Source organism: Monodelphis domestica, chromosome 1 (assembly GCF_027887165.1).
Source record: "Monodelphis domestica isolate mMonDom1 chromosome 1, mMonDom1.pri, whole genome shotgun sequence".
In the NCBI taxonomy this organism is placed as follows: Eukaryota; Metazoa; Chordata; class Mammalia; order Didelphimorphia; family Didelphidae; genus Monodelphis; species Monodelphis domestica.
The window spans coordinates 469,154,026-469,181,623 of NC_077227.1; the positions used below are offsets into that span (position 1 = coordinate 469,154,026).

Consider the following 27,598-nt stretch of genomic DNA (forward strand, 5'->3'; position numbering starts at 1 on the left):
CACGCATGCGCCCGGGGTAGTTGCCTGTCCACATTACCCGCCTGGCGCCGGGAGGAGGAGCTTACGCTGCCGCTGCCACCTCCACTTCGTCCCGGCTGGCGCTTGGTCGTCTGTCCTCGCCCGGGCCCAGCCGCGCTGCGCTCCTCATGAGCGGCGGCGGCTGAGGAAGCTTCGCCCCAAGCGGAGGTGAGGTAAGCCCGCGGCGGGCGGCGTCCGTCTGCCTGCTTGAGCCCGGCCTGGGCCTGGGCCTGTGAGCCCGGGGGGACGGCCGCGCCCGGCCCCCGGCCCCCGGCCGTCTGCCAGACCGCGGGGGACGGGCCTGGGCCGCCAGAGCCGCCTGTCCGCCGGCCCGGGGTGTACCCCTCAAAGGCCTCCCCTGATTTCCTTCTTCACCGAGAAGCTGGTTCCCCTGGGGGCCCCTGTGTCCTCCACCCCCACCTCCTTGCAGCCTGCAAGGGATAGGAGTGGGGAGCATGCCTTCCTGAAAGCCACCCCCCCAATCCTGGCTGCTCCCGTGCCCATACTTAATTCCTTCTAGTTAACCACACCGTCAAGTCTCCCCTTATCACCCCACCCCATTACCCCTGAATATGTACCTCGTTTGTGCCCCGTCCCCGAAGGATAGGCCCCAGTTTGTTCCTCTTCACCGTCTTCCCTCAACCTTTCTAGAAATATCCTGGTAAATACTTAAGAGACAAGGCCCCCCATTTCCCAAATCTTCTTCCCTGTATCCTCTAAATAGCCAAGCCCAAGTTGCTTTTCCCTCTTTTTCCACCCTCAGAAAAACCTGTCTGTGAATTGGGAGGGTACCTCTCAATTTTATCCTCCATTCTTTCTCATAACTACACCACCTTCCCTTTACTTTGAAACCTCTGGATTGTACTTGGAGAGCCATCCCGACCACACACTTTTCCAGACCGATAGGGAGGGACAAATCATTTCCACCTAAGCATATGATCCACCCTATCCCCTAACCCTCAAAAAAATAAATTCCACTTTGAAACATCTGGGTTTGAATTTAGTTCTATAGTTGAATCCTGATTTTTATTCTTTACCTCATGTAGAAACACCTGGGCTTTGGACTCAAGAAGGAATGCAGACATTTTTGTTACTTTTTTACCTCTAGTTCAGTCTAAGTTCTGGCAGCCAAACCCCCAATATTCTCCCTTATCTCCCATAAGAAAAGACTATCCTGGAACAACCGTGTGAAAACTTAAGAGGGTGGCATTCCTTTTTTTCTTGAATAACTTTTTCTCCATTCCATTTACTTACACAGACAGCCTGACCTTATTCTGACTGCCTCTTCCCTAAAAATTCTGTGCACCATTAGGTGTGAATAGGGAGCAGACTTCTTTTTTCTTTATTGATTCCTCAACAGTATCTTCTTCCCAGGTAGCCATGGCCCAGTTCACTTCGCCGTATCTCAGTACTCAATCCTTAATTTGGGGTCAAACTGTAGGATGAGCTTCCCCTGTTTTCAGGGATCTCTGCCCTCCTAATTGCATATTTTTCTTCCTTCCCACCCAATCATACTTTTCTCTTTGAGTCACATTTTTGAAATGACTTGATTTCCCCCATTCAGGGGGTACCTCCTTCCATCTTTCATTGGGAGAGTTAGGTTTCTAGCCCTTTCACCTGAGGCTGACTCATGCATTTGAGGGCAGAGGTAGTAGTGCTATTCTGCCTCTTCATTTCTTCACCTAGTAGCCCTTAGTAGTCTGACTTGAGTTCATACTGGTCTTCTCCCTTACTCATATATTTTTCTATTTCGTAGAAGTGGCTAGGCCAGATACTAAATTTTTTTTTCTCCTCATCCTTCTGATGCCATTCTAACTTTCCTTCAGATCTCAAAAAAAAACCTTAAACTTTGCCAGGTTATGACCACCAAACCCCTAAGCCTTTCCTAGATATATTAGGGGTAGGGGGTTGCTGATTAAAACCTGTTATAATGGAAGAAAAAAAAAACACCTTAATTGTCAGTTTGATATCTGTGTTTTTGGTTTTGCTAGAAGACTTGCAAAGTGGGTGCATATGTAAGTCCTCCCACCTCCACCCATCTCTTTTTTCAATGACTGGCCAATTTTAGTATTATTTTTAATGGTTTATTTCCCCTCAGAGCAACCAAAAATTCTGGTAAAACATTTTAAACTGTTAGAATTTGTTCCATCTAAATTAAACAGAAATTATAGATTCCAGCATGGTGATTTTAAGGCTTTTTGATGGAGAAAATACTAGGTTTTTAAAATAGACATTTACCTCATGTCATTAAACTGGTATGTGCTTGATAGTCAAGTAATGGAAGTTAGTGTTGAGGCCATATCCAGAGATACTGATCCAAGAGGCAGGTGAAATAATTACTTACTGTACAGATTTTCAATACTTCCCTTTGTCAAGCTGAAATCTAATTGAGCTGCAGTAGAGATTTTTTTTTCTCATCTGCAGTATGAGTCTTGATTGCAGAGTATCAGTGCAGCATTTCAAGCTTTGCTACAGAAGGCAAGGCAGTTGAAATTCCAACACAAAGCTGACTTTGACTTGCGCATTTCAGCTGTTTCCTGGTTATCTCATAAGCAAATAAGCTTCTCAGCTCACTAGGGAAACATTCTAGAAAACACCCTTGTGTGTATAGTATGAAGTTGAAGCAGCAGATTATATCCATAAGACTTCTAAAGTATACTAGGCTTGTATTTTGGTGTATCTTTTTAACTTGTCTCACATGGTGTATGTCTTGAATCCTAGGTGACTTCTGAAACTATTATATCCTGCAGGGATTTAGTTTTCCTCCTGTCACTTAGTATCTTATGAATTAAAAAACACTTTAAAAATAATCATTAAAGAAATACTGGATTTCCCAACAGTGTTCTTAAGACTTTTGAATAACATAATGAACATTCCTTCATAATTTTGGATATTACCAACATGGAACACAAAGATAGTTCAGGGCTAGCTTGGCCCTAATAAACTGAAAGGTAGGAACAGGGAATGAAAGACTACTATATAATAAATTAATTTAATTTATTCTTAACCTTAAAAGTTTTTGCATGATAGCATTCAGTATTATGGCTAAATGTTTGTTTTTAACTTTTTTGAGATATTGCTATTTTAAATAAAAGTTCCTTTTAATAGTGGTTCTCCCTACATCTTCCTGTCCCCCTTACAGGTTCAAATTGCCAAACACAGGTTTTCTTTTCACTTTTGAAGCATTCTGGTTGATCATCTTTTCATCCTTAAGCACCTCCAGATTAATTTACTAGTTTCGGAACCATGGCAACAGAAGAAAAGAAACCAGAGGCAGAAGCCACAAAAACACAGTCTACACCTTCTTCATCAACCAATCAGAGCAAGGTGTGTTTCTTAATAGATCTGATGTACTTCCAGGTGAAAATAAGCATGTAAAGATTTCTGTTGAGGTGAGGTTAATCCAGAGGTGAGTATGCTAGCCCTAAGCTCAGAGCAACTAAATTTTTAGTGTGAGCACTTAACACCTCAGAAATCTGGTTAATGTTACAAATCAGGGTTTGATTTATTGTCTTGTTGATTATCTGGATGAAATGATGGGGATGTTAATAATGTAATTAATCTTGAAAGTGTTTTCATGAATACATTTTTTCCCAGAGTAGGTTATTAAACATTTACCTGCATACCTGTAGTGATCTCTTGGCCACTTGATATATTATTGAAAATTGTTGTTTCTCTTTTATCAGTGAAGTAAAATGCTATCAATATTATTTTTGCACCATTCTAATTTTGTAAGGATCCAGGTTGATTGACCATGGTTACTTTCTGATGTATAATTTTGTTCTTTCTAGCCTGCACCTGTAAAGCCAAACTACGCATTAAAGTTCACACTAGCAGGACACACTAAAGCTGTATCTTCAGTAAAATTTAGTCCAAATGGAGAATGGTTAGCAAGTTCTTGTAAGTATAATTCCCAATAAATACATAACATCACTATCTAATTTGATTGTTGAGAAAATTGAGACTGAGGTTTCAGTCTTTGAGGTACCACTTTTTTTTAGCAACCCTCCCCTCCCATATTAAGTTGTTCCATCAGTATTGCTGAAGGGATAAGTGGGAATTCCATTGCTTATAACTTCTTAAGTAGATTTCCTAGTTTAATCACATATAGCCAGCATTTAAATATTTTCATACAATCTGAGTTGAAGAGAACTCGAGATACTTTGGTACCCATATCCAGAAAGGAACTCTATAAAATAACCATTCTTATTGTTAATCTAGACTTTTGCTTAAAAACTTTAGTGAGGGAAAATCTGCTTTGGAGAAAACCCATTCCACTTTTGGCTATTTCCATTTAGGAAATTTGTTTCTCTTGCCTTAATCTGCTTCTTTGAAACTGAGCTTTTGGCTCCAATTTTGCCCTTTGAAACCAAAGAGAACAAGTTTAATCTTTCTTTCATATGATAGTTCTTAAACTATCTTAGGATGTTATATCTGGAGCTTTTTAGGGACCTTGCAGGCCACATAGTCCAACCCTCTCATTTTACAGAAGAGGAACCTTAGCTTAGCAAGGGTAAGTGACTTGTATCAAAGTTATGCAATGTTCTTCCAAGTCTTAAGTTGAGGACCCCCAGTTTTTTTTTTGTTTTTTTTTTACATTTTAAAACCCTTACCTTCTGTCTTGGAGTCAATACTGTGTATTGGCTCCAAGGCAGAAGAGTGGTAAGGGCTAGGCAATTGGGGTCAAGTGACTTGCCCAGGGTCACACAGCTGGGAAGTGTCTGAGGCTAGATTTGAACCTAGGACCTCCCATCTCTAGGCCTAGCTTTCAATCCACTGAGCTACCCAGCTGCCCCCCCCCCCCCCAGTTTTTTTTTTTAACTAATCCAGTGATATAATTTTAAAGTGCCTTTTAAAAATTTTATCCAGATTGGATGTAGACCTTCAAATACAATCCTCTTATATTTTATTGTAATCTCTTCCTTTGTTCTGTGCATTAATAAAAGCATAGTGTCCCAGCTAAGATTGCATTCCTCTACTAAAGTTTGATCCAAGTAATACTTCATTGTGTGGAGGTGCCTGGGCTCTTAAAAACCATCAATAGAGCACACACTCTTAGAGGTCTGCCCAAGTTAGTTGGGAAGACTTTGAATATAAACCTTAAGACTTCTCTGAGAATTGTCTTGGCTAAGACTGAAAGGCTGATTCACTGCCTGATAATTCAGCCATAACAACTCATGAATACCATCCACTAAGGCAAAGAGTGATTACTGTTTGCATATCAATGAAATTTTAGCTTCCCAAAGTAAGTTTGAATTAACCTTTTTCAGCTGCCATGTTATGTTCATGTAAAACTTGGTCTCCAAAAAACTCCCAGATCTCTTATATAAACTTTTGTATAGCCCTATATTCCTCCATTCTTTACCTTTGTAGTTGAATTTTTTCCCATTTATATACAATTAAATAAAAATAAATTTAATCTTAATAGATTTGGCTTACTGTTCTATTGTGTTAGAGCTTTTTGGTGTCCTGCATCTGTCATTCATTGTGTTAACTTTGTCTCCCAGCCTCAAGCCCTTGACAGGCATGTATCATCATCCTTATTCATTGATAAAAATGGTGTATAATGCTATGGGGAATTCCATTTAGAGATCTCCTTCTAGGTTTACTTGAACTTATTAATAATCACTCTTTTAGACTGGTTATTCCTGACTCCCCTTGTTATCTGGAATACAGTGAATTGTACTTTAATAATTAAACAAGGGTAATGTTTTCAGAGTACTTCTGAAATTGAAAAAAAAATTAAATCATAGTCTTAGTTATTAGTTACATAAAGGTAGAGGTAGGTAGGCATTTAAATCCTATTTGATTTATTTCATACTTGAGATTCATTTCACACTGTATGAAGTAAAAAACTAAAGCAGTGTTTTGTCCCTCAGTTTTCCTCAGTCTGTAGTCTGAAAACCCACAGGGGCCTCCTTACCTCTTGGGGAATGTATTGTGTACTCATTGAGAAATGTCAGTTTTTCTTTCATTCTTGTTATTGCAGGTGCAGTTAGAAAAGATCTCACTGCTTGCCATTAATCTAATAAAGGGATAAATGCAAACTTTTAGCTGTAGTCAGAACAACTTTTTTTCTACTTGGGTATGGACTCATCACCAGAAGCTGGAGGTGGGGAGAGTAACCAACTGCTTACCTCGCAATGTAGCTCTGAGCATCAAAAGAGAATCCTGTGAAAGCCAAAGTTATTACCTATCTCTGATAGACTAACAATAAATATTTTTGTCTTTTAGCTGCAGATAAGCTCATTAAAATTTGGGGAGCATATGATGGAAAATTTGAGAAAACAGTATCTGGACACAAACTGGTAGGCTTTTTTAAAAAATACCTCTTTTGGAGTTTGTTATAAAATATAAGTTAATGTTGTACAGTGGAACCTAAGAGGATAACAGCATTTTAAAAGCTAAAATGTGTGGCTTATTGGTTTCAGATTTGGAAACTAATTTAATTTAAAGCTTTGCTATACATTTTGTCTTTGTCGTTTATTGCAAATATGTCATTTCATGCCTATTTCACCAGTGGTTGCTAACTTTGAACAAAATGACTAAATTGCGTGTCTTCACAGGACTTCATATATCTTATGTATTAATGTATTAATGCATTGGCTAAGGTTTTTCTCAATGAAGTGCCTAGTGCTTATTTCTTTTTATATCTCTTGGCCTCTCACCTAGGAGTAATCTGCTTTTTTTTTTTTAAGGGAATCTCAGATGTTGCTTGGTCTTCAGACTCCAATCTTCTTGTGTCTGCTTCTGATGATAAAACGCTTAAGATATGGGATGTTAGCTCTGTAAGTAGTTGGTTAGATTCTACATATACCTCCCTCTCCTCTCTCTCCCTAATTACTTATTGGCTGTCTATAATTGAAGGATGAACAAGGATTTAATTTTTGTAAGTAGGTGTACTTTAGGGCATATCCCTTCTCCCTTTCAGAATGAGTAAAATGAAGAATTTCCAAAGGGATCGTTGGCCAACTAGTTCAATTTTGTGATGCTGTATAAATCTTTGTTATGAGCTGTTTATTCATATAAGTATGAATTTCAAGACATTCTAGGATATTTTCTTAACCTTTCTATAAGTTTAGTTCAAATAGTGAATTTTTTTTAAAGAAAACAACTTGGTCTCATGTTTTTTGTTTTGTTTTGTTGTTGTTTTTTTTTAGGGGAAGTGTCTGAAAACGCTGAAGGGTCACAGTAATTATGTCTTTTGTTGCAACTTTAATCCCCAATCCAATCTCATCGTTTCAGGCTCTGTAAGTTTTTAATTATGGCAAGTAACTTGTATTATGAACATGTGCAATCAATATAATAGGACAGTTTTCTATCATGCATTAGTTTTTAGTCACTTGAGGGATCTATGTATGTTTAGGGAATCAATATTGCCTCTTGTAATTGGCAATATTGCAGAAATCTCCATTTTGACTATTTAATGTTTGCTTTTCTCCTTTAGTTTGATGAAAGTGTAAGGATATGGGATGTGAAAACAGGAAAGTGCCTCAAGACTTTACCTGCTCATTCTGATCCAGTTTCAGCTGTAAGTCCTTTTATGTATATATATGTATATATTAACTAATTAATTATAACATAGCCTGGCACAATGGATAGAAAGCTAACCTCAGAGATAGGAAGATCTGGATTCTAGCCTTACCTTTTCTGTATGTGACCCAAGACAAAGCAATTCACCTGACAGTGTCCTCTAAAAACTCCCTAAGACTATAAGATAAAAGCTAGTAGTCTTCATTAGCAAGAGGGAGTTTCCTCATTGAGAGTTCCCTAAGTGAATGAAATCACATATCTTTTTTTTTTTATGAGAAAAGGATCATTTATGGAATTGATAGGCAAGTGGTTTTTTTTTCCTTCTAGGTATTTATTATCTTCTTGGAGAACTGAGCATTAAACTATGTAATTCAAATTTTTTGTGACCATTGATTAGTCCTTTTATGCCTTAGTTTGCCTAGCTATAAAATAGGAACAACAGGAACCCTATTCACAGTATTTGGAGAAACAAAAATATGATAAAGGGTAGGAAAACATCTAGACTTTAAGTACATTTAACCTTGCTTACACCATGTTTTTTTTGATTGTCTGGTAAAACCTATGGATCCTTTTCTTAGATTGTTTTTAAATACAAAAAATACATAGATTAGAAAGGAAATCTATTATAGAAATACAATTATCAAAATGGTTTTGTTTGAAAAGTTCATAAATTCTAGATTAAGAACCCTTGTGCTAAATAATTGGGAAAATTTCAAAGTGCTTAATAAATACAAGAAAGTAGGGTGGATTATTAGCCAATGCTAGTGCCATTGAAAAAAATGGAAAGTATATTGTGAGCTAGAGTGATGAGGAAAGGACTAAAGGGGATATGTATAGAATTTCATTTAGGCCTTATAGGATGTAAGCTTCAGTCAGGATAGGGAAAAGGGAATGAGCAGAGCATGTGTTGGGAATACTGGCCACTTTGGGAATAAGTGGTGAACATAGACCAAAGAGAATGTTAAAAAAGCTTTCTCTGAACATCCTGAGCAATGAGCTTGGGCCTAAGTGGATATGTGATGTCTATTATGTTGGACCTAGTTATCTTTGACAAAGACAAGGTTTTTAAATTTCAAAGAGAAACAATTCAGTTTCACTGCCTTAAGTGGAGAAACTAAAACTAAAATAAATATTCTTTTTTATTCCAAGTTGAGAGGGTAATTCAGACCAATCAGATGGTTTGGTCTAGTCTTTCAGAACACCTCTGGATATTTTTACCTTACCCCACTGGGAAAATATGGAGTGGTAGGATGAAGTAATAGTTATTTGTATGCATATCTATATTCCCTGGTAGTTAAAAGGATCAAGACTGCCTTTAGATTTCCTCAATAAATATTTACTGAATCCTAGACTAAATTAGGCATATCCATAAATGCTATCATTATATTTACATGGTGATACAAAGATAAACGGACAGTCTGCCTAAAAGGAAAAAAAATTAAATTCTTCTAAAGGCAGTATGTTTCAAAGTAAATGTAAAACAATTTCAGGAAGACAAGAGCATTAATAACTTGTGAGAGGAAAGGGAGAGCAGAATTATTATCAAGGCAGTGAGGTGTGGTACAAGGATAGAGTGCTGGGCTTGAATCAAGGCCTGAATTCAAATCTAGCCTCAGAGATTTATAGCTGTGTTATTATAGGACTTAACCTCTTTTTGCCTTCATTTTCTCAATTGTAGAATGGGAATCATAAAAGCACTAATCTCCTGGGGGTGTTGTTAAGGATCAAACAAAATATTTATAAAATGCTTAGCATGGTTTCTAGCACATAAACACTAAATAAATGCTAGCTACTCCTATTATTATTATTATTATTATTATTAGGAAAGGCTTCATGTAAGAGGTGACACCTGAAGGAATGTTGGGATTCTTCAACTTGAAGATGAGGAAGGAGTGCATTTCATGCATGGGGAACCACTCATGCAAAAGCACAGAGAAGGGAGATGGAATATATGGGAAGGGGAATAATATGAAATAAGTCTGGAAAGGTAGGTGAGAACTAGATGACAGAGAATTTTAAATATGAGGCTGAAGACTTTGTATTTTATTTTAGAAGAAATAGAGAGCCTGAGGGTCTGGTGGGAAATAGGGCCAAATATCTTAGCAACATTAATTTGGTAGCTATTTAGAGGATAGGCAAAGAGACTAGATAGAATGAATGAATAGTTGAATGATTGTAGGAAGATGAATGTTGAGTAGTTCAGGTGAGAGGTGATGCCTTGAATTAGGGAGTCCAGAAGAGGGGATGAGTCAGCATTTGAGTCAATAAGACTTGGCTACTGAATAAATATAAAGATTGAAGCACTGAGGGTGACCAAGGCTGTAAATTGTAGTAACTAGAAAGATGGTGATGTTAGAACAAAAATGGGAGATCAGAAAAAGTGGGTTTTGGGAGGGTTTTGGGTGGAGGTTGGAAAAACAGGTTAAGTTTTCTCCCTGAGTTTGAATTACTATGGGACATCTAAATGAAAATGTCCTTTAGGGAGTTGATTATATGGGAGTAGAGCTCAAGAGATGAAGAGTGGATATATAAATGTTGGAGTTGTCTGGCTAAAGATGATAATTGAACTCTTGGTAGCTGGTAAGTTTAACTAACAAGAGGGTGGAGGGAAAGAGCCTTGTGAAACATCCTTGGAGGACATGAAGTATGATTTAGCAAAGGAAACTGAAAAGGAACAGTCTAATAGGAGAACCAAGAACTAAAAGCTAAGGGAGGAAAAGAACATCCACAGAGTAGTTTGACAACAGATTGTTGAGTAATGTCCAAAACTGTAAAAGAAAAAAAATTGGGAAGATTGGACAATGAGTAAAAGTCATTAGATTTAGCAGATAATTTTGAGAACCATATATTAAAATAAATCATAAATCCACCATTTCTATTTTTAAAAATATTACCTGAATTATGGTTCTGATTCACCTTGTATATGAGTGATTTGAATATCAGAAAGTTATCCCTGAGTTATCATCTTAAAAAACTATTTTGTTCATGATATTTAGTCTAGAAATGGGTGTGATTTGGTTTATTTAAAAGTGTTTGTTTTATTTCTTCCTCAATTGTAGGTTCATTTTAATCGCGATGGATCCTTGATAGTGTCAAGTAGTTATGATGGTCTCTGGTAAGTATAAATTTTGTATTAGCCATTATCTTAACACAATTTCTTTGCACATATCAATGGATGATACTTAAAATGTTATTGAAAAATGCAGGTTTGACAAAAAAGTGGCATGATTCAATAGAAAGGGTACTAGATTTGAAATTGTATGGTGTGGATTTGAGTCTGTTTATTACTAGTATGAGTAACTGATTGAGCAAGTAATTCACCTCCATCACTAATTTCTTTATCCATGATAGGAACTTGGATTATACCCCTAAATTCCCTTCAAAATCTAAATCCAGGATCCAATAGACTGATGAATATGAGATTTAAAAAATCTCCCATCATTAGAGGATGAAGGGTTTTTTTTAAGTTTCTTTATTTAAAACATTAAAAATTTTTTCTATCCAATTACATGTAAAGACAATTTTTTTAAACATTCATTTTTTAAAAAATTTTGAGTTCTAAATTTTCTCCTTCCTTCCCACCCTTTCTCATTCCCTTTCATCCCTCCCTGAGGTGGTAAATAATCTGATGTAGATTTTACATGAAGTCATGTAAAATATTTTTCCATATTAGACATTTTGTAGAAGAGATCTCAAACAAAAAGAAGAAAAAGTGAAATAATATAAAGTATGTTTTGATATGCAGTCAGACTCTAGTTCTTTATCTGAGGGCAGATCACATTTTTTTTTTATCATGAGTCTTTGGGATTAGCTTGAATCACTACACTGCTGAGAAATAGGTCATTCACAATTTTTCATTAAAAAAATTGCTGTCACTGTATAATGGTTCTGCGCAGTTTACTTTACATCAGTTCATGTGAGTCCAGATTTTTCTGAAATCATTCTGCTTATTTCTTGTAGTACAGTAGTTTTCCATTATGACTTGTCCAGCCATTCCTCTACTGTTGGACAATATCCCTATTTCCAAAAAAAAAACTTCAATAAAAATTTTTGTAGAAATAGTTTCTTTCCCCCTTTTTTTGATCTCTTTGGGAAATAGTGGAAGAGTATGCAGTTTTAGAGCACGTTAGGTATAGTTCTAACTTGCTCTTCAGAATGGTTGGACCAGATCAAACCCTATCAGCGTAATAGTCCATTAGTGTCCTAATTTTCCTACATCCCTTCCAGCATTTGGATGGGTTCTAAAGGTGAAGATATAAGGAAAAATTACCCAAATTCCTTAGTAACCAGTGGAAAAGAAATCACTACAACCTTAAGATATCCATTAATAGCCACCAGAATCAAAAAATAACCCAAAAAATGAAATCACTCTTGACAACAGATGATATAATACATTATTAGTAGGACTTTTGATTAATGCATACATTGAAACAAATCATAATGAATGCCTTTCAGTTTATCAATTCTATTTGCCTAGGATTTTATCCTTAGAATCTTATAAAGGAAAATCAGCAAATGATGAAACAGAATAGCAGTTAGTGTAGAGAGTTGCACTAATTGGGGAGGTATGAATTGGCCCAAACATTCTGAAAAATAATTTGGATTTATATGAGAAAAAGAGACTACATGAGTGCTATCTTTTGGCCCAATAGACCCATTTTGAGCATGAACTTCATGGAGGTGAATGATAGATCCTATATTTAATAACAAAGTATCTGTGGCATTCTCTTTGGTAGCAAGAAACTAGAAAGAAAATAGGGTTGACCGAACAAATTGTGAATGTAATATAAACAATGAAAAAATGGGCTCGGGGAAACATGGGAATAGTTGCACAAAGTGATGCAGAGTTAGAAAAAAACCCAGGAGAATAATTTACAAAATGGCTACAATGTCGAAACAACATTAATGAAGTCAAGCAGAATGTTAATGAGTAGGCTTGGCGGACATTGTTCCCTCCTGGCTGAGGACCATGGATGGTAATGCAGAATCCATTGCCAGGCAAGCTTTCAGTGTTAGTTGATTTTGCTTAAGAGTTTTTTCTTTTTGCTAAGGGCAGCTAGGTTGGTGCACTGGTTAGAGACTGGACCTCTGTAGTCTGGCAGATCAGATTTCAAATGCAGTTTCAGACAAGCAAATGAATATGATCCAGAGCCCAGAGCAAGTCAGTTAGTCTCAACCTGAGTTTCTTTATTTGTAAAATGGGGATAATGATAACACCTATCACCAAGAAAATAAGATGTAAGTAGATAATGAAATATTTGTAAAGCACTTTGCCAACCTTATATTACATTATAAATGCTAACTTCTGTTTTTTTAAAAGGTTCAAGCACAGGAGGTGGGAAAGTTAAGAGGAATGAACTAGAATATAAAGAAAAGGGGAAAAGATTTTTTATAAAAATATTTATAATTGTAAAAAAGTGTCAGACTATGTTCAGTAATCAGAAATGGTTTGTTACATTAGAGAATGTTATAAAAGAGTTTAAAGCAATTTTTAAAATAAAACTTATGAAATATGAAAGATTTTTGTGAAGAGGTCAGGGCTGTTTGTACATATACTTACTGAGTAATTATCAAAGCCAAAGATAGTAGGACTTTATAATTGGAATGGGACAGAACAAAATTTATATTTGATTACTTACTTTTAATGATAATTTTAATGCATTAAAAATGAAAATAATTTCGTTTTTTTTTGCTCATATTCCAATTCTTAAAATTTTCAGACTATCAATTTTTCACCTATATTAACACACTATTTTTTTTCCTCCTAAGTCGAATTTGGGATACAGCATCAGGCCAATGTTTAAAAACACTTATTGGTAAGTAAACAAAGCTCATTTTTGTTTGTCTTTAATGGGATTCTCTGAGAAATTTCATCTTGTCTGTTCTGCCTCTACTCTTATTACTTTTCTCTTATGAAGGACAAAGTTAGTTAAAAGAAATCTTGCAGTAATAACTGTTCTTGGCATGGTGGCTTGAAATGTAAATGGAGAACTTGGTTTTGACTTCTTAGCGCTTCCTAACTTTTTCCTTCACTGACATTTCTTGGGTTTTGATGCATCTCAGGTGAGATTTAAATTGATGTTGGGGGGAGAGGGGGATGGGAGTGATAATCTTCCCTCTATTTTCCCAGTCCTTTCCCTAGAGGTTAATTGAATCTTTAGGTTAAACAAAAAGAAATTTATTTTCTTTCAAATTGCCTCCCATTTTTTACTATGTCATCTAAGAAAGTTCTCATTAATTCCTCCCTCCAACAGCTGTCCTTCTGAACTCATCTTCTGTATCATTAACATAGCTTATAGTTGATCAGATAACACTCAATTTGCAAGTACTCTACTAGGTTCTAGGAATACACAGTTGAGAATGACTTGATCTTTGTCCTCTAGGACCTGGCATGGGCCCAGAATCTCTCTAAATTTCTTCCATCTTCTCTTGAGTCCCTGTACATCTCTGGTCTTGGAGTGATACTTTTTAAACAATTTTGTCCATGGAACTGGCATCCCATTTATCTTTTGAGAGGCAATTTGTACTCTCCATTTATTTCCCCTGTTAGGTCAGTATATTTTCTAACATCACTAGCTATGATCTCCTTTCCAAACTTAGTGGTTTTTTTTTCTCATCCTTTTCTTTGTTACTCTTTAATGCTGCTTGCCTGTGATAACATGGCATCACTGTTCTGGTTGTTTCTGTTCTCTTTTCTTCTCTCCATACTATTAATTTTTAGTTCTTCCTGGAACTGTTCTAACCTTGTTTATTTTCTAATGTCATCTATATGTATATAACTTTACATTTGTGTGTTACTCTTGAAAAATGAAAATATACATTTGAAATTGAATATATACTTTTTTTAAGTTCCCTTTTCTTTCTCGTCCCTGTTAGCCAACCTTATAAAAACATTGTTAAATCTTTCTCTGTATTGAATTCTTTTAAAATACTTGGTTTGTTCTTGGATCTGCTTCCACTTGGTGTTCTGTGTCAGTCCCTTAATCTCTCTTTTCCAGTTCTTCTCTGCCCCTTGAATCCATCCTATACATATTATGATAATGTTCATTAATACTTTCTTGTAGTTCCTATGTGGAAAAATACACATTGATACACAGTATTGTCTATTGCATCAAATCCCACTGTAGACTTTTGTCACACTTATTCTATATCTTTCTCCTTCTCCCTATCCCAACTCTATTATAAAGCCTTTGTCAGCTAATACCTTTGGTGGGATGTTAAGAGTTGGGATAAGGCTGAACCAAAAGAAACTGCCTACTGCAATCATTTTACATCAGCTTGGCTCCAGGGGATTACTATAACAAAAGGATTCTGAAAAGCCCTACTGAACTAGGGTTCAAAGATCTGAAATGTTGGCTTTCTGTGAGTAAACTTGATGATTGAGTAAATGTGGCTTGCTGAATAAGTCCTGACTCTCCTTCCTAGATAGAAAACAGGAGTAAGATTCTACCTTACTTTTCTCCTGATGCAGTTCTACTAGCTAGTCTTTATTTTATTAATTCATCTACATTTTTGCTCATTCTTAACTATTATAATTTTTTTTTGTTAAGATATTTTTACAATTCCATGGAATAATAATTTTCAGGATTTGATCCCAGAACCTCTTGTCTCCAGGCCTGGCTGTATCCACTGAGCCATCTAGCTGCCCCACAAATGTATTTCAAAGGATGTTTTAGAAGATGTTCTTTATGCAAATCTCAGAGAATATCTTATAAAGTACAGTTAAAATGCTTCTTAACATCTTAGGCTTTAGTGAATCTGACTTCCTCAACTTAGTCCTATTGTTTTGATTTGCTCAGGTTTCAAAAAAAGAGCTATTTTAATGTTAAAATTTTTTCTACCAAAAAGCATTTACAATAATTTCTTTTTAAATCATCTGGCATTTTTCTCCCTTCCATCTCTACCTCCCCCCCATTGGGAAAAAAAAATCTTGCTACAGATATCAATTTAAGCAAACAAATGTCCATATTGATCATATCCAAGAATATATCTTTTTATGCACATTAGACCATCCCCTTTTACTAGGCAGTAGGTAACATTACATAGATCATTTTTCTGGAATTATTATTAATCATCATGTTGATCAGTTTCTAGATCTTTCAAAAAGTCTTCTTGGGTTTCTCTGAAACCTTCCCTTTCATTTCTTATAGCAAATAATATTCTATCACATTTATCTACCCTACTTTGTTTAGCCATTCATCAATTAATGAGCACTCACATAATTTCTAGTTATATACAATTACAAAATTGGCTGCTACAAATCTGCAGATATGACCTTTTCCTCTTAGATTTCTTTGGGGTATAGGCTTAATAGAAATATTACCGGATCATTTAGTAACTCATTGGACTTAGGCCCAAATTGCTTTCCATGATATCTTCACTAATTTATGCCTCCTTTACTGTGCTGGTTTAGTTATAGTCACCCTAATATTTGTCATTTTAGTCAACCACCTAGTTGTGGATAGAATATTGGACTTGGTGTCATCATTCACTTACATTAGTATGTGACCCTGGGCAAATCACTTTAACTTTTCTCTGCCATTTGTAAAATAGAGATAACAGCACCTCCCTCATAGGACTGTTGTGAGGCCCCAAATTTGTTAATTTAAGTAAAATGTTTTATGTATACTTTTTTTGTTTCAACTTCGTATTTCTGGGTAAAACATTAGAACTGCTTAATTTGCATTTCCATTTTTGATTTGGAACATTTTTTTCATGTAGCTATAGATAGCTTGGATTTCTTCCCTTGAGAACTGCCTATAAAGGAACATTTTTTTAATTGTTTTGTTTTTATGGAATTTCTTAGGTGAAATAGGCCCTATTGACAATTGAGTATGGATTTTAAATTAGTCTTCAGAAGTCTTATGTATTTTGTTACTGGATTTCAAAGCTTCTTAAGAATTAGATATATTTTGTCCTTGTCCTTAGTTCCATTCAAAGAAGTTTTACTATCATTGATACTTATACCAAGAGATAAAAGGCAGCTGCCCAGGAAATGCTTGTGTTTACATTTTAAGTAGAATGGAATGAAATAGATAGGATTAAATGAACATTTAACATAGGGCACTGTATTTGGATACTTCACACCACTTATGGCATATCCTTCAATTCCAAAGATTGATAAGTGTGTTAAGCCTACCAGAAAATTGGGTAATGAAATGTGTTTCACTGTTACTTGAAGGTGAATGTGTATGGTACCCAGGCACTCTGGGCATATTTTCTCACTTTCAAAATAGATTGTTAAAAGAAAGGATGAAATTAGTTGTGAACTATGAGGGATAGTTAGGAACCTTTGAATATTGAACATGGTAAGGTTTAGATCTAAGATCTTATGAGGGAAAAACTTGGATGTTGCAGTTCAGAGAATTAGAGGATTAAGTGATATTATTACACTTAGATTAAGAAGGTAACCTTGAAGTCAGAAACATTTTTCAAATCCCACCTCTGATACATACTAACTGTGTAATGGTGGCAAGTCACTTGTGCAAGGAAGCTCATCCCGTCCCCCTTCCTGAGTAACTTTACCTGTCCATCAAACATTCCTGACATACTACAGTTACGCCAGGTTTGCGTCGGCTTGCGTCGGCATACGTCTGTACGTCATTAAAAGTGAAGGTTTGGGGCAGGACAGGGGGAGCAACGAGAACCAGGAAGATGAACAAGAGAAAGGATGAGATGAACTAGAAGGACCACGAGGTGAGGGGGAGTAGAAAGAGATAGGCCAGCTAAGCTAGCATGCAGCTGGATTACTTAGGAATGATTGTCTACCCATCCTAATAAACTTTATAAAATATATACCTCTGGGTAGCAAGAAATATTATTTATTTTTAAATATTACACACTAAAACTCTTGAAGGCAAATATGACTTGAAGTTGCTTATCTTTCATAGAGGGAATTTCCAACTTGGGAGTTTGCCACAACAATAGAATCAGAGGCCTTCACTACCACTCTTTCACTCCCCCTCCTTCCCACCTAAAATAGCTGAAGATCTGCCATTTCTTAATCTATACTGTTTTTCAGCCATTTGGATCTATATGCCAATATTTGTGTCCTTCTCTTAGTATATCATACCTAGCATCCTAGATTTAGAGTTAGATCTTAGAGGCTATTGAGTCCAACCACCCACCTCTTTAATTTAAAGTTGTGACAACTGGGGCTGAGGGTTTAAGTGATTTGCTAGGGTCACATAATAAGGGTCAGAGTGAGATTTGTCTCAAGTTTCAGTTCTCTTATCAAGAAACTATAAAAGATATTGAGTTTGATGGAACTATTTTTTTTTTTAACCCTTACCTTCTGTCTTGGAGTCAGTACTGTGTATCGGCTCCAAGGCAGAAGAGTGGTAAGGGCTGGGCAATGGGGGTCAAGTGACTTGCCCAGGGTCACACAGCTAGGAAGTGGCTGAGGCCAGATTTGAACCTAGGACCTCCCATCTCTAGGCCTGTCTCTCAATCCACTGAGCTACCCAGCTGCCCCCGGAACTATTAATTTTAATAGGATGTTGGCAAAACTTTTGTATGGAGCATTGTCCATCACCCTAGAGCAGAATGCCAGAGAGGATGAGGTGAATATTATTAGGGTTTTCTTTTAGATCCTTAATTTGTGTCTTGATATCCTTTCTAAGACAAAAGAGCAGCAAGAGCTAGGCATTGGGGTTAAGTGACTTACCTAATGTCACACAGCTGGGGAAGTATTTGATTCCAGATTTGAACCCAGGACCTCCTGACTCCGGATCTGGTGCTCTATCCACCGTGTTCATTAGCTGCCACTTGATAGGCTTCTGATCAGCATCCTAAGCTTTGGCACTTTTTTTTTTTAGTCAATTTAGAACATTATTCCTTGGTTACAAGAATCATATTCTTTCTTTCCCTTCCCTCCCCCCACCCTTCCCGTTGCTGACACGCAATTCCACTGGGTATTACATGTGTCCTTGATCAGAATCTTTTTCCATGTTGTTGATGTTTGCACTAGGATGTTCCTTTAGTGTCTATATCCCCAATCATATCCCCATCGACCCATGTAATCTAGCCAGTTGCCCTTTGGTGTTTCTACACCCACAGTTTTTCCTCTGAGTGTGGATAGCATTCTTTCTCATAAATCCCTCCAAGTTCAGGATCACTGCATTGACACCAATGGGAAAGTCCATTACATTCGATTGTGCTACAGTGTATCAGCCTCTGTGTACAATGTTCTCCTGGCTCTGCTCCTCTCACTCTGCATCACTTCCTGGAGGTTGTTCCAGTTCACATGGAATTCCTCCAGTTTGTTATTTCTTTGAGAGCTTTGGTACTTTTGAAGTTAAAATTTTTCTAGAAGAATCTACAAAAAGTAATTTGCTCTAAAACAAATGGAGGATTAGTTTCCAAAAGAATACATAAGTAGGAAATTTAAGACTATCTTTTTCTGTTTATGTAAATGGCTTACTTAGTAGATCAAAGAAATAATTGACATACCTTCCCCCCTTTCTCCTCTCCCTCCTTTGGTATTCCTAGGCAAAGTAAGTTCAAATTCTCTTTTTAAAGAGTATCACAAAAAAAATCTAATGTTCAGTACTGGTGGTGGTATCTTGTACAGAATTTCTTCCTGTATTTGGATAGTGGCATAATAATATAATATAAAATAGACCAAACAGTTTAAATATCTCAGGATTTTTATTTTTAATACAGATGATGATAATCCTCCTGTGTCTTTTGTGAAATTCTCTCCAAATGGTAAATATATTCTTGCTGCAACTCTGGACAAGTAAGTATTTTATTCTCTTTTTTGTTTGTTTGTAAGAAAACATTTACAAAAAGGACTTCCTTTATATCTATTACGATTCTCACAGTAGTCATATTGGTCAAGTGTATAAATGAGAATGCTATTTTAAAATTTGAGCACTTAATATATAATATATGAGAGTTATGAGAGACTTGTGCTCTAGGCCAGCTCCTTCATTTCATAGACTGGGAAGTCTAACTGTAAAGAGGCGTGGTAGTCACTTTCATCTTTGAAATAACTTTTAACACTATTAATTTCTTGGTTGCAAGTGAATGAATAGGGTAAGATTGATAGTATAGCAGAATCACATTGACTGGGAGTTAAAAGTTGGTCAGTACCTCTAAGGTAGAAATTTCATCTTATCCTGCTGCGGGGTAGATTTGATGAGGGCCTGTGATTTGTTTATTTTAAAATGTATTCTCTGGCAACTTGGTTTGAATTTTTGTCCCTACTTGTCTATAATGACTTAAAGTTGTGTGCTGAATAGTAATAATTATGGAGAATTACTTTTCTCATAATATTAGGAAGCTCCTCTGCTCTGAGACCTGGTAGCACAGTGAATAGAGCTTCAGGCCTGGAGTTTGGAGGAAAGCCTAGGTTGAAATCTGACCTCAAATACATCCTAGTTGTACGACCCTGAGCAAGTCTTTTAACCCTAATTGCCTTGCCCATGCTGCTCTTCTGTTTTAGAACTGATATTAAGACAGAAGGTAAGGGTTACTTCAAAACAAGAAATCTTTTCCCCAGCTAATTAGCTATCTAAACCCTATAGGCATGAATGTGTTATTTTAAGTTTGGGAGCAGGTTCGGATTACTCATTTTGCCAGAATGAGTTAAATAAATAAGTTCTGTACTCTTGTTTATAGTCCTTGAGTTCTAATTATAAAGTGAAAAGTAAAATTCAAATATGGGTACTCTTATTTCAGTAGAAAATCTTTTGAGTAGACCAGCACTAGAAGCAAATTTAGTTGAAGATACTGACCTGACATCAAAATTGATTCATTACTTTCTCTTTATCTCCAGCACTCTTAAGCTATGGGACTACAGCAAAGGGAAGGTAAGCACTTGTTTAAATTGGAAGAATTATTATTTTTGTAATTAAATTTTTTTCTCAATCAGATGAAGAAACAATTTTTGATGATTGTTTTGTGACAGTTTTCTATTCAGATCCTCGCCTTCCTTCCCTCTCTTACTACCTCCCTCCCTGAGGCAGGAAATAGTCTGATATAGGTGATACCAGTGCTTTCATTCAATATCTCTTTTCATATTCCCCATGCTACAACTGAAGACACATAACATATACAATCAAAAACTCTTGAAGGAAATAAAGTGAAAAAAGAGCAGTCAGATCCCTACAGTTCCTTCTTTTGGCTGTGGAAAGCTTTTTTTTTTTAAATTATGAGTCCCTTGGAGTTATCTTCAAACTTTTTTTTGCTGATAATAGTTTAGTCTTTCACAGTTGAATAACCTACAAGATTTGTATTACTGTGTACACTGTCCTCCTGGTTCTGCTCACTTCACTTTGCTTCAGTTCATTTAAGTCTTCTCTGATCTCTTTGGGATACAGACCCAGTAGTGGTATGCTAGATCAAAGGATCTGCATGGTTTTGTGGCCCTTTGAGCCTGGTTCCATATTACTCTCCAGAATGACTATGCCAGTTCACAGATCCACCAGCAGTATATGTGTCCCAATTTTCCCATATCCCCTCCCAACATTTATCATTTTCCTTTTTAATCATATAGGCCACTGATAGGTATGAGGTGATATAAATTAGGTGAATTATAAAGACAATAAAAGTATTGTTCCACCAGGTTTTCTACTTTGGATAGTTATTATATGATTAGTAGTGCCACAAATTAAAAGGGAAAATCTTAGTGGAAGCTAGGCACTTCATAGACTTGGCCACACTGCCTAAAACTTGAACTTCAGATTGACACTTACATATAAAAGTTGTAAGAGATCAGGAACATATTTACTTAATAAGCTATTTCAGGCATTTGCAGACTCATTTGTATGGGTACTTGTCTGACTTAGATGGTCTTTGATAGTTTCACACTATCTGTCATAACTTGAAAACTCAAGGCCACTTTTTATTTCTGAGGAGGATTTTGGTGGAGGATGCATTTACATGGTAATAAAATACAAAGTTTCAAGTTTAGGAGTAATAAAAAAGTGTGTCCATATCTACATGCTTGTAGAAGGCTTGGATGTTGAAACACTACTAGGATTAGGCTACTTTAGTAGCTGATTTAAGCAGGATAAAAGTATGAATGAAAAATGCACTGGAAAAATACAAAATGACTAGAATTGTTCCAATCACAGCAACAAAATGTTGACTTAAAGTTTAAATTACCTTGAAAATGAAGAATTTCCAACTCTGCTTTTCTACCTACCTATTTACTGGTCCCTAATAGAGAACAAAGGTCTTTCATTGGAACTCTACAGAAATATGATGACAACTCTAAATGGCTTTGTGAAACTTAAAGCATTCTTTAAACACCAGCTGCTGCTGCTGTTACTTTTAAGAAGCCCTTCCAAAGGTTGGGGGTGGCAGAAGTGCCAGTCAGTGCATTGTATGAAGGAAAGACTCATGAGATGTTTGTATTTTCAGCACTTAACACAATACCTGGCATGTAGTAGGTACCTAATAAATGTTTGGTGATTTCACTAAATAGTTTATATAGGAAAGAATAGGAGTCTATTAAACATGGATGGACTGATGTAGTAAGATACTGTAGATGACCCAGTTATTTTAGACAAATGGAATTATGGCAGCGATGATCTTTGACTATGCTTGGTGTCTAGGGTTGATTGATACAAATGAAATTAAGAATAAAATGACTGACTTATGTGGGTTCTGGGGTGACATACTATGCTTTCCTTAAGTCTGAGAATAATTTTCATTTTTTTAGTGCCTGAAGACATACACTGGTCACAAGAATGAGAAATACTGCATTTTTGCTAATTTTTCAGTAACTGGTGGAAAGGTATGTTTCATGTGGCTACTTTTATGGTCCTTGGGCCTTTCAAAGGCAGGTGAGAAGTAAATTAGTGATGGGAGAAAGCTTAAATCTTTCTAAGACTTGTAACTTGATTTATGCAAAATACCTGTTCTGTAAAAGATTTATTTTCCCTGAATCAAGCATTTGAAGACCTGGCCCCCGGGAGACCAAAAAAAAAAAAATCCCTGCTTTCAAGGAACTTATTTTCTAGCAAGAGATTTGGAAGTATATTAAAAAATGAAAGGGAGACTTTTCTGCCATGCAGGAACTAAATAATCCAAAAGAAAGTAAATATATCTAAAGTCTGCCCAGATAACTTTGAATTTACCAATAACTATCAATTATACATCATAAGCCTATCAGAAGAATGCAGTTCTGAAACTTTGTATATTGTAAAAATATGAAATGATTCTTCAAAGATTGGCTTAATAATTGAATACTTTAACTTGGGGAAGTACATAACTTCTCTCCACATGTTTTTAACCCTACCTCCTTGTATTACATAGTGGATTGTGTCTGGGTCAGAAGATAACCTGGTTTACATTTGGAACCTTCAGACAAAAGAGATTGTACAGAAATTACAAGGCCATACAGGTGAGGAAAAAAACCTCTTTTATTGGTTTCTTAAACTATCAATCTGAATCTTTTTTATCTGTTCTGAGTCGTGTGACAGCTTGTTAACATAACAAATGGGGCTTCTTGTCTGTGGTTCCCCTTTTTGCTCTTTCTGCACCATTAAAGGCATCAGACAAGCATTCTCTTCTCTACCTTTGGCCAGGCCATATGCAGTGTTCTTGATTTGTGTGTGCATGTGAAGGTCTTTTCTGAACTATAGTTAGCTTAGTGTTCCATCTCAGAGTATCTTTTTAATCTCATAACATGTTGGTACCTTCATATACAGGTCTAACCTGGCAGTTCTCATTAACTTTTTTTTTAACCGTTACCTTTTGTTTTGGAATCAATACTGGGTATTGGTGGGCAGCTGGGTGGCTCAGTGGATGGAGAACCAGGCCTAGAGATGGGAAGTCCTAGGTTCAAATCTGACCTCAGATACTTCCTAGCTGTGTGACCCTGGGCAAGTCACTTGACCCCCATTGCCTGGCCCTTACCATTCTTCTGCCTTGGAACTAATACTCATTCCAAGACAGAAGGTAAGGGTTTAAAAAAAAATTACTGTGTATTGGTTCCAAGGTAAAAGAGCAGTAAGGGCTGGGCAATGAGGGTTAAAGTCTAGTTTAGCTTCTACATGTAACATTCTCTGACACTCTAGCCTATGCCAATTTCTTCTCTTAATTCCTGTTATACTTTGTTATCACACAGTTGTGTACCCAGTTCTTCTTTCTAATATATTTTTGTCCTTTGTTCTATGAGACATCATATCTTCTTTATATTCTACTACCCATAGCACAGTGCTATCTACAGAAATGCTTAATTGCTTCTCAATTAATTGACAGGCAAGTTTAAATTTGTAAAACAAGTCAAGATATAGGTTTGGCTTGCTGCTTTTATCATTGATATTCCTTTAGTACTTACTCATCTGACCATTATATTTAAATTTTTGATAGATTGTTCCTTTGGGTCTTCACATTTCATGTACTTCATGTACAGAGACCCTGTAATTGGTTGTTCTTCTCATGTCCTGAAAACTCACATGATGTGCTCTTTTCATTTTTGAAGAGACTGGAACACAAAAGGGTTTGTAGTGTAGAATGCTGTAGTGTAGATCTAAAAGATGCTTTCTTTTAAACACAGAAACAAAAGCTAAGTCCCTTTTGAAATTTTTGTTTTTAAGCTCTATAATTTGCCTGAAGAAATTCCTGACTTCTAAGATTGAATTTAATATGTATCATATTTTGTTCACTTTTAGCTCTACTTATAATGCTCTAAGAGTGAGGAATAGTATTAGGTTCAGCTGACTGCTTAGCTCTTCCTTTCCTCCCCTCATCCCCAGTAGACTTCTCTCAAAATCAGATAACTTAATTAGAGCCAAAGTACCAAAGATTTGACTATCAGTTCAAATGTAGCCTTTGGTTTTGAAGGAGAGTGAGATGGATATAGACTGATGGGTGCAGGATCCACTTCTTTTGCTAGGGGACAGCTTAGAGGCACATTTCCTGGTAGATAGCCGGTCAGTCATGAGGACCATATATGAACAGCTTGCACACAATGGAGTTGTCTTTTTTTTTTTCCAGATGTTGTGATTTCAACAGCTTGTCACCCTACGGAAAACATCATTGCATCAGCTGCGTTAGAAAATGACAAAACGATTAAACTCTGGAAGAGTGACTGTTAAGCCCTTTTGATGTTAGAGACTCTATCAAGAAGTAGATCCTATGAGGCAAGAAACGAAAATATTTGAGAATGGTTTCTTGGCCTAAAGGAAAATCCCCTTTTTTTTCTTCCCTGAAATGGGTAGCCTGTGAGAAGAGGCAGCATCTGCCTTATTTGACAAATGAATCCTTTTCTTATTTTTTTTGTTAAGGGGAAAAAATTTGCTTGTATTACTAGAAGGTCCCAAAAGACTTTGGTGATGCTTCTTGCCAACTCTCCCGATGCTGTCAAAGGAAGAGTTTCAATCTATATTGTGTATAAATAGAGTCAGCAAAAACCTGAATTTTTAATTTTTTTATTACAGAAGGATAAATTTCATTTCATCAATGAATTTCTCCTCAACTAAGTGTTCTGTAATTTTTTTAAAGATATCACTTACACTTACCCACTTCTAACTCTGTGACCAAATACAGCCATGTAAGTTTTTGGCTTTCTATCCCCCAGTTTCACTGACCTTGTAGTGAAATATCTTTTAATCTTCTGTATAGTTTTACCTCTTGCTATGTATGTTTAATAGATACTATTATATCACAAGTTGTCTACTCCCTCTCCCCTCCCTTCCCCCAACCATTAATTCCTGCTTGTAGAAGTTTGCAGCACATTTTCAAGTCTTTCTGGGGAAAACAAAACAAAACTCAGAACATTGTAAAGTTTTTTCAATGTAAAGACAATTTTGTATCTTTAAAGTTCATAGTATGGAACTGTTAATGGCATGACTGTATACTTCAGCCTCAATATTTTCCCGTTTGTCACACTATTGTTTACACATCTGACAGTACCATGTGCTGTAATAAAAAGGTGGGATTTTGTGTACATGTGTGGCAGCTGTGTGCTAATATGCAGTGTTTGTGTCTGTTTAGTTTCTTGCATTCACAAGTGGCAGAAAACTCTTTGACAAGACATAATTGCCCTAGTGGTTTATTCAGTCTCATTATTCTGGATTTACGTGACATGTAGCCATAAGTTTGTCTTTGAAGGGAATGTTTCAAGCTCTATTTTATACTTGTGAAATTATGAAAAGGATACTACATCTCAGTGGAATAGACAGGGAAAGAAGCCACACCTCAAATGTGAGAAGCAATAGCATATCAATTGCCAAAATGGCTCCCACTAAAGAGCAAATTAGTGGTCATTTGTGTAGCTGATTGTGAATGGCACAGCTCCAATTGTCTGTCCTGTCACACTCAATCTCTCAGTATTGGCCTCCTGGTACTTTTCCTAAAACAGAAAAGTCTCGGAGGTCTACTGGCTTTTTCCAATTAAAAAAATTTAAGGTCTTGGGAGGTCTACTAAGTTTCTCTTTCAGGGAAAATAAGCTTATAAGTGTGATGTGCCCAGGTTTCCCTGTTTGGGCACTTCTCTGTCTTCTAGAAGGTTCAGTGGCGTGATATCTTTCAGGAAGGCACAAAGCATTAAGTCCAGACTTCTCATTATAATGCGGCTATTGAGTTTTTTCTAGCCCAAGTTGGATTTTAACTTCCTTTGCCCTTCTGAGCCTGGAGGGCTTTCTTAGTCATTTTCTATTGAACTTCAGAACTAGTTAATGATTCACCTGGGAAGAGAGTCTGGCATGGATGCCGTGGTAAAACTAGGCTATAGGGAACACGCAAGAACCGGATTTTGTAGTTCTTGTGACAAACAATCCCCTGGTGTTCATCAAAATCTTCATTGAGTCCGGAGGGCAGGGTGGGGGCCGGGGGCAGGGATTGAGAGCATTTTAGCCTAGATGCCTAGGTCAGGTTTTTTTAGTTTGGGTCTTGCTTTCCACCTTGTTCGAAATCTGAATGAGATGTATTACCCCATGGAATGCCACAAGCCATTTTATCAATATGCACCTCTATAGACAGTGTTAGTGTGATTGCATGCTGCTAAAGAGACTGATGCTAGTTTCCTATAGGAAAAGTCAATGTTCTGTTTCTGTTAAAACTGCCAGAATGGAGCCATGAGCTCTTTTGGAATTGGTGCTAATCCTATACATTCTGACTCGGTCAGATACAGCCGTTGTAGCCTCTCCTGGGGACTAGGCTCCGAATGTAGCTCTTGCTAATAACTGGGCAGCCGAATTAACTGTAAAATGCAACAATTCTCTAAAATATCTTCTGCTCTTTGTCCGGGCACTTGGAAAGTAGCTTCTGACAGTGCGTGTCCACATTCTAAGCGTGCCGGTATCAGCACACGTCTGTTAGGTTGGCTGTTCTTTCAGTAAAGACGTTGTAAGCCTGAGGGTCAGAAAAAAACTTGTATATAAGCCTATTAGACATGATTGAATGCAAAAAAAGAGTCTCTGTGTTTGTGAGTCAACTTGAACTTGAACTAAAACCACGTCAGTTTTGATTCTCTTAGGTATATCTGAATGGTTTTTTGGTTTTTTGTTTTTTCCAAGTTTGCTCTCCTGCCATAAGTCCTTGCAGGAATGAGGTGAGCTGTATGCAAAGCTCCTATCACTGCATATAGTTTATTTTTTCTACATTTGAATTCTTTGTAGATTTATGTAAAAGCACATGCCTTTTTTTTAAAAAGAATAAAGATTTCCATGTCTACAATGTGTCACAAATTGATCAATTTCTTAACATATTTGAAATCCCCAGACATATCTGGTCTGTTTCTATGTTTGTAACAATGTTTATCTTCTATTTTCTATTGGTTTCCTGGCTGAAACTGCCTGTAATTCAAAACTTAGAGGAGGTGATTTGAACTTTTGAGAGGAATTAAATGGCTGTCAAGCCAGTAAGCATTTATTAAGTGCCTACAGTGTGCCAGGCAGTGTGCTAAGCACCAGAAGTACAAAGAAAGGCCAAAGACAGCCCAGCTCTGGAGGAGGAGCTCATATAGAATGCCTGACACACCTTGTGACAACTTTGCTTTATAGCTTGTTGGGGGAGGCAGGAATTACAGAGCTGGGTTTGATTACTGGCTGCAAGTAGTCACTTTAACCCTCTAGTTTTCCTCAGCTAT

The 27,598-nt window shown here is 36.6% G+C and overlaps 1 protein-coding gene across 2 annotated transcripts; it reads left to right on the forward strand.

Moving 5' to 3' along the window:
* WDR5 (WD repeat domain 5) lies at positions 1-25,456 on the forward strand. 2 transcript variants are annotated; one of them, XM_056812674.1, is made up of 14 exons: positions 1-191; positions 3,161-3,345; positions 3,810-3,918; positions 6,253-6,326; positions 6,717-6,806; positions 7,179-7,268; positions 7,466-7,549; positions 10,611-10,666; positions 13,321-13,367; positions 19,216-19,291; positions 20,333-20,366; positions 22,223-22,297; positions 22,819-22,906; positions 24,505-25,456. In XM_056812674.1, exons 2-14 carry the CDS (start codon positions 3,265-3,267, stop codon positions 24,603-24,605), a joined length of 1,005 nt encoding a protein of 334 aa, XP_056668652.1. In that variant the 5' UTR covers positions 1-191; positions 3,161-3,264; the 3' UTR covers positions 24,606-25,456. The 2 variants fall into 2 exon arrangements, with proteins under 2 accessions (XP_056668652.1, XP_056668653.1); XM_056812675.1 differs by having other exon boundaries at positions 13-186.
* The last annotated feature ends 2,142 nt before the right edge of the window (positions 25,457-27,598 follow it).

Excerpts from the sequence above, each read along its gene's own strand:
- WDR5 (XM_056812674.1), top strand. The coding sequence starts at position 3,265 with ATGGCAACAGAAGAAAAGAAACCAGAGGCAGAAGCCACAAAAACACAG. Across the intron at positions 6,327-6,716 it reads CAGTATCTGGACACAAACTG|GGAATCTCAGATGTTGCTTG; the intron begins GTAGGCTTTTTT and ends TTTTTTTTTAAG. Across the intron at positions 20,367-22,222 it reads GGGACTACAGCAAAGGGAAG|TGCCTGAAGACATACACTGG; the intron begins GTAAGCACTTGT and ends TCATTTTTTTAG.